Source organism: Wasmannia auropunctata, unplaced genomic scaffold, assembly GCF_000956235.1.
Source record: "Wasmannia auropunctata unplaced genomic scaffold, wasmannia.A_1.0 LD335163.1, whole genome shotgun sequence".
Taxonomy (NCBI): Eukaryota; Metazoa; Arthropoda; class Insecta; order Hymenoptera; family Formicidae; genus Wasmannia; species Wasmannia auropunctata.
The window spans coordinates 179,434-191,142 of record NW_012027727.1 but is presented as its reverse complement, the minus strand read 5'-3'; the positions used below and the strand labels follow the sequence as shown (position 1 = coordinate 191,142).

The 11,709-nt window shown below is 30.5% G+C and overlaps 2 protein-coding genes across 4 annotated transcripts in view; both read right to left on the bottom strand.

Annotated features, from left to right (window-relative positions):
• Nucleotides 1-5,858, bottom strand: part of LOC105457688 (aldose reductase-like) — an 8,296-nt gene extending 2,438 nt beyond the window's left edge. The window contains exons 1-5 of one of the 3 annotated variants that reach the window (XM_011702508.1): nucleotides 5,549-5,857; nucleotides 2,683-3,180; nucleotides 2,140-2,346; nucleotides 1,826-1,974; nucleotides 1,192-1,339 (exon numbers count right to left, since the gene is read on the bottom strand). In XM_011702508.1, coding sequence (XP_011700810.1) covers nucleotides 1,297-1,339; nucleotides 1,826-1,974; nucleotides 2,140-2,346; nucleotides 2,683-3,180; nucleotides 5,549-5,623 — 972 coding nt within the window. In that variant the 5' untranslated portion in view covers nucleotides 5,624-5,857 and the 3' untranslated portion in view covers nucleotides 1,192-1,296. Of the gene's footprint in view, nucleotides 1-1,191; nucleotides 1,340-1,825; nucleotides 1,975-2,139; nucleotides 2,347-2,682; nucleotides 3,181-5,548 lie in introns of those variants that run through there. The other 2 variants (XM_011702509.1, XM_011702507.1) reach the window with 2 other exon arrangements.
• Nucleotides 5,859-6,692: 834 nt separating this feature from the next.
• LOC105457687 (aldose reductase-like) lies at nucleotides 6,693-10,526 on the bottom strand. Its single transcript, XM_011702506.1, has 5 exons — nucleotides 10,227-10,526; nucleotides 8,308-8,787; nucleotides 7,845-8,051; nucleotides 7,021-7,169; nucleotides 6,693-6,863 (listed from the first exon to the last, which is right to left on the bottom strand). The coding sequence occupies exons 1-5, from the start codon at nucleotides 10,293-10,295 to the stop codon at nucleotides 6,821-6,823; spliced, it is 948 nt and encodes a 315-aa protein (XP_011700808.1). The 5' UTR covers nucleotides 10,296-10,526; the 3' UTR covers nucleotides 6,693-6,820.
• Nucleotides 10,527-11,709: the final 1,183 nt, after the last annotated feature.

Genomic DNA, 11,709 nt, shown 5'->3' with positions numbered 1-11,709 from the left:
ACGTGTGCTCTTCCGATCTGCAGTTAAAATGTCACTGTTAACTGCAGTGACTTGAGTTCACTTTAAATCAAAGTGAAATCTCACTGCAAAGAAGGTAGTCGCATTTTGATTATTCGCTACAGTGAAATCTCACTGCAACGAATTTAGAATGAAGATATCTAGATCGAATCGATTGAGAAAACGTGAAAAAAGAAACTTGCCTTCCATGTACCCAAGCCAAGAATCGGTACTTCGTTGCCATTGTAAAATTTCATTTTCGGTGTATTCACGACCATTTTATCGATGTCAATATTTACAGAAAAATATGCGATATGAAATATTGCTATACCAAAGAACCGTCGATTCAACCAGTGATGCAATTTTTCGTCTCTTTTTATTCTTGTAATCTACTGCTTGAATAGAAGGAGACTAAAAGGTGTTTACATAAGAACCTGTGAGGAGGTTCTTTTATAGTTATAGTCAACGTTATCGCAATAATTTTATGTATCGCCAGTATTTTATCTGACATCTCACAATTTGCACGAGCGAGTCGCCGTATCGGAATCAGTAGTAATAGCACCGACAGAGTAGAAATTTACTACTTTGACAATCGTACACGGCTTGTCCATTCAAAATAAAAAGTTATGAAAAAGAAATTTAAACGATGTGATGGTCGTAGTTTGTAGCCTGCGATGCAATTAACCTTTAACAAACACATTGAGAACATGTTTAACCCGAAGGTCTAAGACGTAGTTATAGCAGTGATACATTAAAACAAATGGTTTCTTAAAATTTTCATATAAAAAGATTCATTTCATGGATTAGCAGTAATTAATGACTTGCTTTTTATGTGATATTTTTCAGAGTGTAAAAATTTCTTTATTTCAATTATTATACATATACGTGCACAGTTTTTAACATAAAAGTGGCTATAACTTCAAAAAATTGTAATTTATTTTTAGTCATAATTTGTTACGATTATTATTATGATTTTTTTAACGTAAAAGTGATTATAACTCAAAAAATTTATTTCTTATGTTTATGTAATTTTTTTTCTTTTTTTGGGAGGTTTCAAATTACTCCAAGAAGTAGTTAGGGCGAGTTTCTAGACACTCTGTATATACTTTATAGCTTGATATGTATCTATACTTATAGATTCAGTGTTCATAAAAACGATATAACAAGAAAATATTGAAAGAAAAATAACATATATACGCACGAACTAATAATAATTCAAGAATATGTTTTATTTCAAAAAGTTTAAATAGAAGACACACACAGAAATATATCAAAACCTCACTTATTCACTCCAATTATTTAGAATGGAATATTGAACGGATAATAGGAACTGGCTCTCGCCCTGAAAATAAAAAATAAAATAGATTATTAAATATATACTCTCTTAAATCTCATTAAATGGTTTTATCACTAATATATTAGAGTAATTGCAATTGTCGCTTTAATTTGAGTGAATGCAGACACTCATAAAAGGATCGACTGATAAAATAATTCATTAGGGTAAAATTTTCCAAAAATTTTCAAAAATGTAGAGCTATATAATTAATTCACTCTTGTGAATATTAATATCCGCACTCGAAAAGTGCACACTTTATTTAAAAGTGCGATTTTACACCAATTATAGAGTACAATTTCACTTTTTGTTACATTTAAAAATGAGCTCTTTTGTCTCATTTTTCACTCTTCAAATTTTAGAGAGCACCACAAAACTTTTATTTATATGTTGTCACAAAACTTATATTTATATATTATATGTTCTCTTTTTATAATTGGTATAAAATATCGTCTTTATAAATGCGGTAGTAGAAAACTATTAATAAGTCCGTACTGATCTATTGCACAAAATCTCTTGTTGCGATCAAAGCTGTCAATATAAGCAATATCTTCGGATGAAAGTTTAAAATCAAATACATCCATATTCTGAGCCATTCGTGATTTGTTAGCTGATTTAGGTATCACTATATGGCCACGATCCATCTGTGTTGATAATTATTGCAATTTCGTGTTAATATATATATTACTAAATATATTAATTGATGTTCTAGATTACGGATTTTTAAATATAATTCAAAAACTTGAAATTATATGGACACATTTAATTTATTGGACACACGTGAAGAAATTAATATTTTGATAACACACTTGATAACGAATAAATATTTGTGCTGGAGTCTTATTATACTTTTGTCCAAGCTCGACTAATTTCTTATCTTCGAACAATTTTGGTTCATCTGGTCTGCCCCATGGTCTTGCCGGTGATCCGAGTGGAGCGAACGCTGTAATAAGAATGCCCTTTTGTTTGCAAAAATCTGACAGCTTTTTTTGTGTTAAGTATGGATGGCATTCGATCTAAAATCATATAAAAATGATATAGTCAAAAAAGATTCTTTTTTTTACATTTCTTTATATATATATACAGATCCTGTCTCAATCACCTCAAGAAGTAATGTAGATTTTCGAACACTTTGTACATATTTTTTGCGTAAAATGTATGAATAATAAACTGTTGATAAACATTAAAGAAAGAATTTTTTAATATTTTCTCAAACTTCTAATCGTCTAAATAATATTTTATTTCAAACTAATTAGCAAATTAATATTATCGCAACTATGCAGAACCAAAATGTATATCACTACTAGCAATATACATATATATCTTTCAAATAAATGCTATTTTTTACTTGCCTGATTTGTAACAGGTTTAACTGTTGCATTCTCGAGTAATCTGGTAATTTGCTCGGAATTAAAATTACTAACACCGATGTTTTTTGTCAGGCTTTTAGACAATACATTTTCCATAGCCTTCCAAGTATCGACGTAATCTACATCGCTTAAAACGCAAGTACCATCAGAGTGCAAAGGCAAAAGTTCTTCACCTTCCTTATATCCTATGGGCCAATGCATTAAATAGAGATCTATGTAATCAAGACCAAAATCAGTTAACGTTTGTTTGATAGATGGTTCAACTAAATCGGGCTTATGGAAGGTATTCCATAGCTTGCTGGTAATAAATAGATCTTCTCTCTTCACGACACCCTCAGTTATTTTCGCTCGGATAGCATGACCGATTTGCTTCTCGTTGCCATAAACATAAGCGCAATCGAAATGTCTGTAGCCAATATCAATGGCATCTTTTATAGCTTGTGTAATTTCTCCTGGTTTCATCATTTGTCCTTCTTCAGGCTAAAATAAAATCAAATTAAATTTATACGGACAGAATCGCTAACTATTTTATAACGAATTATCTCTTCTTCAAGAAAGACTTACAATTAGAGTCTTTCTGATTTAGTTGCAAAAATATTTTATATCATTATTTTCGCATATTATATTTCTAGAGAATAAATAAGATTTTTCATTACTGCACTATTAGAGAAATTCAAATTTTAATCATAATGTAAGCCATTATTTTTCCAAAATTTATTTCTTAAATTTTACAAATAATTTTATGAATAAAAATTATAATAGTTTAATGATACGACAAACATATAAATATAACAATTGATTATCAAAACAAGCTAAAGAACAAGCTATGTGATCAATTGTAAAATTTATTGCTTGCATAACATGTATGTATGTACGTAACTGTTTTGCATTTAAACGCTAATGAAAAGAATTGTTATGAAAGTGATAATATAAAGACAATAAAAAAACGTACGACAAATAATACATATTTGTCGATATTATAATTATACACTAATAGGATAATTAAATTTACTCAATTACATTAATTGCATTATTTTAATATCCACAAGAATCAGGCGGAAAGGAGAATTTTAGAATAAAAAACTTTGTATGTTTCTTGTATATTGAAGAAGAATTGAAAAAATAAAAGATAAAAAACAACGAAAAAAACAAAGTAATTAAATAACATAAAATCTAAAATAAAATGCCTCATGTACAAGATTGTTTATTACATTTTTTAATATTTAAATTTAAATATACTTCTCTTCTTGCTTACATCCTTACATTCTTATTTTCTTTGAATTTATAGTAGTCTATTTGTGTTTACGTTCTTATCGCGAAACCAAAGTATACAACAACACTATTTAAAATAATTGTATATACATTTATGGAAAAAATTGCGCATTTGTTTGACATTGCGTTATATTTACATGGCCTTTGTTATTTCGATGGGCAAATTGTAGAGAAACTGTTAATTAAAGCATATATCATGAATTGGCAAAAATTTCAAAATAATTTGTTTTCGCCAAAATGCAGCAGTTTTATCAGGAAAATTTCTAAATAATATTTGTATAAAAGATAAATCCAATTTGAAATATAAATATTTTATAATTATTTTAAAAAACGTTTGATTCTTTATTTAAAATTGTGCCATGCTGAATATGTAATATTTCATGTTGTAGTATATTTATATAATAATTTAGCAATAATTAAATAAGAACAAAAGGCTAATAAGAGTTTTCGGCGCATATAGTCTTGAAATCTTGTATTAAAGATCTTTATTCCATGTTTACTCCATGGACGTTCGTTAATATTGTTTAATTTAAGAATAATTGTGCATTTTTATGAGCATAAACAAGGTGCCTCAGGATTTAACAGACATACTATGGAAGCAATATTCTGTAAGTAATAAAAAAATGTTTGAATAGAAATGCTTTACAAAGTTATATACGAATATTGAAACGGAAATAGAAAATAACAGATTTTTATTGCACAGAATATTAAAGTATACATTTCATGTACGGAAAAGTCGAACGTGTGTTTATCTCGCGTTTATTCACGTCATATATTTACTATCTTTAAACGATTCAGCGTCATTTTATAACTTTGTAATAAAGAATTTTTAGCCAAACTTCATATAATTTTTTTTTTATTTTTACTCATAGAACATGTTTCCGCAGTTTATCTGCTAAATTCTGAGATGTCCTACATATGGCTTAATTTGTTTTCTCTTCACGCATTATGTTTCTAAATGTTTTAAACATAATACGAAATATTTTTCTTAATTATTGAACAATTTCTGTTTTTAAATTAATTGTGCAAATATAACGCGAAGATAATTCATCTTATCGTTATTTTTTTGCCGAAATTAATTACGCAAACAGTTATCAACATTTTATAAAATATCAATATTTCTATATATCTACTTTTGTAAATATATTCATATAATTACAGATCACAAATTTTATATAAAAATCGTTATGTAATTTTATAAATATTTTTGGGGAAGCTCTGATAATAAATAATAAAAAATTTTAAACTTTAATATTATAATTTCGGGCTCAAAATATTGATTTAGAACACGTTTTCATATAGCAATATAAAATACAGATATAGATGACTTTTCTCAATAAAATCTAATTACATATTATATTGTTTGATGAGAACAATTTAATTAAATAAATCTATAAATCTTATTGATACAAGATCTGCATTCAGATGAGAAACTTATTTCTCATTTACTTGTACAAAATAATATTTGTATACACTTAACAATTTCCACAAAATACGACTCAATGACAAAGTTAAATATATCAGAATCAAAGATGTCTATATTAAATTACTGAAGAAATGTGAAAAAGAAACCTGCCTTGTATGTGCCAATGCCGAGAACCGGTACTTCGTTGCCGTTGTAAAACTTTATTTTTGGTGTGTTCACGACCATTTTACAGATGTTGATAGTTACAAAATGTATGCAATACGAAAGAATACAGTTATGAAGGAATCAGCGATGCAATACGAAAGAATACAGTTATGAATTAGGAATCAGCGATGCAATCAGCGACATATATCGTCTCACTTTCTTTTAGTTGTAATCTACTGTTTAGATAGAAGGAGACTAAAAAATGTCTAACTTACGAAGTCTTCCCCGTGGAGAATTGAGGAAAATTCTTTTATATAGTTATCGACGAACGTTATCATGGTAATTATCTATTTCGCCAATTTCCTTTGATATGTATGTGGAATGTGTTTGTCGCCACGTGCTGGGCTAACGATACATATTTTTACGAACTCAACTTCCCCCTTCCCTTTTGCTACATGTGAGAGCGAATACCGAGGAGGTGCTCCCGGCACTTCTCGAACCAACTTACTAGCAAGCGGATCTCTTTTCTATTGTATCTCCATATAGTTAAATATATCTATCATTACGTTACTCCGAATTTGGTGTGCTCTACCTATTAGCTCCGATCTTCCACTAATCCCGAAAAACACATCATCCTTATCTAACATGAATATGCACTTGCGAGTCGTCATATCGGGATCAAAAAAAGAGTAAAAATTCATTCCTCTGACAATCGCGTTCTGCTTGTTCACTCAAGCTAAAGTTCACCCAAAGAAAACTACTAAAAAGAAATTTAATCGATGTGATAAATGATCGTAGTAGCCTGCGATGATCTGAACATTCTGAACATATCGAGAATATGCTTAACCGGAAGGTCTAAGACGTAGCTACGGCAGCCCAATACATTAAAACGTCGCAAACAGTTTCTTAAAATTCTCATATAAAAATTAAGATTCATTTCATCTGGATTAGTATAGTCATGACTTGCTTTAGTGACATTTTATACAATGTAAAAATTTCTTTATTTTGATACATACATGTGCACAAGTTTTGATATAAATTTTACACACAAAATTAATTTTATATTATTTGAAAAACAATAACGAGAATATATATACTTAACTTTAATGTATAAACTTAGCTTTTTATAAAAATAATATAATGAGAAAGTGTTATAAACGAAAAATAATATTATTTATATACGCACAAATTAATAATAGTTCAAAAATATATTTAAATTCAAAAAGTTTAGAAAACACACGTAGAATATATTAAGCCTTCCTTATTCATTCCGATTGTTTAGAATGGAATATTAAACGGATAATAGGGGCTGGGTTTCGCTCTGAAAATAAAAAATAAAATGGCTATTATAATTGATATAATTTGATATTATTTGTTGTATCTTATAATATATAACTTGATATGTTGTATCTTAGAAGTTTAAAATATCGTCTTTATAAATGACAGCGATAGTAAGAAACTGAGTAACAAGTTCTTACCCCTCTACTGGACAAATTCTTCCGTTGCAATCAAAGGTGTCAATATAAGCAATGTCTTCGGGCGAAAGTTTGAAGTCAAACACGTCCATGTTCTGAGCAATACGTGACTTGGTAACTGATTTGGGAATCACTATATGACCACGATCCACCTACAAATAGTTATTAACATTTCGCATTAATACATTACTAGAACGTCAATGCGCGTTGTATATTTTTAAATAAATTAAAATTGTTTTATTATATTTGACGCCCGTCCCGGAAAGTCCCAGGTTCAAATCCTGGCTGAGGTAATATTTTTCGCAATTTTTAGTATTTTAAGATGCTTATAAGTTATAAGCATCGATTGATTAGGAAGATCAATCTGATATTTCTATTCCAGCCTCAGCTAATAATTGCGTTTCAAGTCCAAACATTTAATTGGCGCGCAGTTTAACGGTTGTACATGGATTTCAGAAAAATTCATGTAGAATTTATTAGGCAACTAAGATCCAGCCGTAGCGCGTAGCCGTGAAAAGGCGCTCTTAAAGTTAGTTGTGTTATTCACATAGGCGATCTTATTCAAATTATTTAATTATTATTTAATATATTTAATTTATTGCAAAGTATTAATATTGTAATAACATAAATAAGAAATATTAACTCGGCAAAAAACGAGCAAAGTATAATGTGACATGAAATCACTAAATCATAATATTAAAAATTTTTTTTAATTTAGTGATTTTATGTCACATCATACCTTGCTCGTTCCCTGACCGAGTTAACATTTCTTATTTGTTTTTCAAACACGAGCTAGTTAATGTAGTTTTAATTTTGTAATAACATACTTGATAACGAATAACTATTTGTGCAGGTGTCTTATTGTATTTTTGTCCGAGCTCAATTAATTTCTTATCATCCAACAATTTTGGATCATTTGGCTTGGCCCATGGTCTGTCTGGTGATCCGAGTGGACTGTACGCTGTAATAAGAATGTTCTTTTCCTTGCAAAAGTCCGACAACTTATTTTGCGTTAAATATGGATGACATTCGACCTAAAATAACATAAAAAATGTCAATGAGATTACGTCAATGAAAATAACTGTTTGAATTTCTCGGTATATAGATATTCTTCATGTTTTAATTTCTAATATATATAAAAATTGAAAACTGTTGATAAACATAAAAAAGTATTTTTATATATTTTATCAAATTGCTGATCCTCCAAATAACATTCTATTTCAAGATAATTAGTAAATATTATTGCAATTATACTGAACCAAAAAATAATTATTGCTATTCTTGACTTACCTGATTTGCAACAGGCTTAACCGTTGCATTCTCGAGTATTCTCGTAATCTGCTCGGAATTGAAATTACTGACGCCGATGTTCTTCGCCAGACCTTTGGACAGCACCTTTTCCATAGCTTTCCAAGTATCGAGGTAATCCACGTCGCTCAAAGCAGTTGTACCATCAGGATTTGTAGGGAAAAGCTCTCCGTCCTCCTTGTATCCGAATGGCCAGTGAATTAAATAAAGATCTACGTATTCGAGACCAAGATCGGCTAACGTTTTTTTGATGGCTGGTTCAACCAGATCGGGTCTATGGAAGGTATTCCACAGCTTGCTGGTGATGAATAGATCTTCTCTCTTCACGACTCCCTCAGCTATTTTCGCATGGACAGCGGCACCGACTTCCTTCTCGTTACCGTAAACGTGAGCACCGTCAATATGCCTGTAGCCGATGTCAATGGCATCTTTTACAGCTTGCGTAACTTCTCCTGGTTTAGACTGAAATAAAATCAAATTAAATTGAATCTCTGATCATTTCAAGGTCGACTCTCTTTTTCAAAGAAAGTCTGGAATGGTCTAATCGCAAGAGTAGTTAATGTTAAACGTTAGGTTTTCATATTATTTTTTCTATAGGAGAACAAATGGCCAGATAATATGATTCTAATTATATAATATAAATTATTTCCTATATTTCACAAATAATTTCATGATTAAAAATTATATTCTGATAATTTAAAACGCGATAGATGTACATGATGATTCGTTAGTGTTCAAGGTAATCAGTTATTAAGCAGTTAATTGCATAATATATTTACACTTAAACTGATAAAGAAAATGTAATTTAAGTGATAATATAAAGTGACAGTCATGCAAAGACACACAAGGTCACAAAATTTCCACTAAAGGAAGAAGTTAAAAAAAAAGACTTTTTATGTTGAGACAGAATTATGAAAATAAAAAAAGGAAAATAGGCAAAAAATAGTGATTGCGATAAAATAGATTATAAAATTAAATACATGTCGCGCCGAATATGCAAGAATTTATTAAATCGTTTTCTTTTGCCGCTTTAAATATATTTTTTCTATCCTAATTGAGTACTTCCTGTACTCATTTCTTGGAATTTTTTTAATATTATGTACAGTACTCCCTGAAATAATTGCATAATATTACGTATCATTCTCCGCCATTGGATATAAATTACAACCAGTCAGTTCTGACAACAATAACGTTAAAAGATTCTAGAATTTTATAAGAGTTTTATTTTACGAACACTCCAAAATGTAGTTCTAATTATATTTTCAAATTAGGATGTATTATCGGTATGGCGATAAGATACAAGCGTGAAACGATTCCGTTTCACGCGTAATACGTTTTGCTTGATTATTTAGCTGTCATCAATTCCACGAATAAATCAAATTCACAAATTCGCGAAATCAAAGTGTACAAAACGATAATTCTTCAATATAATAGATTAGATGTCAGCAGCAATATATAGCAATATGTATCAAGGTCACGCATTTTGATGACTTCGCAGAAAATTTGATCTCAGAATTGATGATTTAATGTCAGAATTTCTTCTGCGTAAAAATCTTGACAAAAATGCGTCTTAAATATACAGCATTGCCTTTATAGTTCAATGAAATTTTATTACGTCTCGTTACGTTACACTAAGTTATTTCGTTTAACTTATGTTGGTGCACGACACATCAAGGTTGATTTTACTTAACAAATGTTGCCAACAAGAGCTGTACATATTGAAATACAAGAAAAATTCTCGTTTACGTGACAAAAGTACAAAATAATTTGCGCACGCATTATTAACAATTACCACAAAATATGATCCAATGACGAAATTATAGTAAAATTATATCGGCATTAAAATGTCTAGACCAAACAACGGATTGAAGAAACGCGCGCGAGAGAAAAAATTAACTTGCCTTCCACGTGCCCAAACCGAGAATCGGCACTTCATTGCCGTTGTGAAATTTCACTTTCGGCACCTTCATTTTATGTGTCACCGGCGTCGATTTTTACAGCTGGAATTACGCGTTCGAGAGTTTTACGAATTAATGCGCTGACACGCGGAGGCCACCAGTCTCCCGTCCTACGACGTAATGCTGGCGGCTTCGCCTCAACCAGTCTCTTTATAAATATCCCCACCTAAGAAGACTGGATTCTCAACGGCAAAATCGATTTTATTCCGACAACAGACGCGCATTTGTGGTGGCGTGCCGGCATTGGAGATTTCATCGCAACGCGTTGTTCAAAAATTTTACAATCCACCGAAGCAACATTCAGCTTGTTGAATATTAAATTATCTGCATAATTGAACTTTATTAATAACGCGATTTCGATTTTACTCTTGTTATTTTTATAATTTTTCGGTCCCAATAAATATATTTTAAATTGCTACATGCTGTTTACCGTTTTGTGTATATTTAAAAAAAAATGCAACCTCTTTAGAAATTTTGACCCTCGTGAAACCATGCGTCTCGTAATTTTTACATAACGACGATATACGACGCTGATACGTAACACTCACACAACTTGCCGGCCGCGACCAGCAACAATATACTGATTCAAATGGCTGCGTGGTGGTGACTGAATTCGCCTATCCGGCAATCCGGCACCATGGAAAGTTACAGCGGCCGTTTAGGACATTTGGAGCAATGAATCAGGCCCTTGACGGCTCCTTGCGGAAGAACAAAGTTTCATTCACAGCAATATAGCGTTTAATAAAAGTCTGAGCAGAGTTGATGAGCAAAGTTCGGCGGTCATGCGGTGAGATTGTCGCGAGATAAATTATACTTTGTTTTTCATTACTGTGACAACTATTCTGATATTTTGTATCTTTCGTTCTTATTTCGTCAGATATATATAATATGCGCAGCATTGATGCCTGCAGCATTGATGCCTATTTTTTTAGAAATATCAAAAATTTTCTCGGAAGAAGAAAATCAATGGATACTTAATTTTATTAACTGAATTTTGTTTTATTCTTAAGATTTGTAGAATAACAAAATACTCGATAAAAGTTTTTACGAAAGAAAAGCATGGAAACGTATGATAAAATTATTATTAACTTAAAGGTGTTTAATAACCGAATATTGATTTTTTTTTCTAACATTTGGCTGTGCAAATTGAAAAATAAATTCAAAAATTATTTTGAATATTTTGTTTTTATCGGTGTTTTGATCGGTGTAACCAAAACGAAGAGTTTCAAGGGCGTTGAGATTTTCCGTCAGGAGCTTCTAAAGCTATAATCAATCTCGATTTATATCAAACATTGCGGAACTTACGATTTTTGAGTGCAGATTAAAACATTATATGCTATTATATATTAAAGCTTTATATGTCGTATTACGTGTCGTATACAAAGCGGACGAAAAATTGATTCGTGCGAGTGGTCTTGGCCCCAGA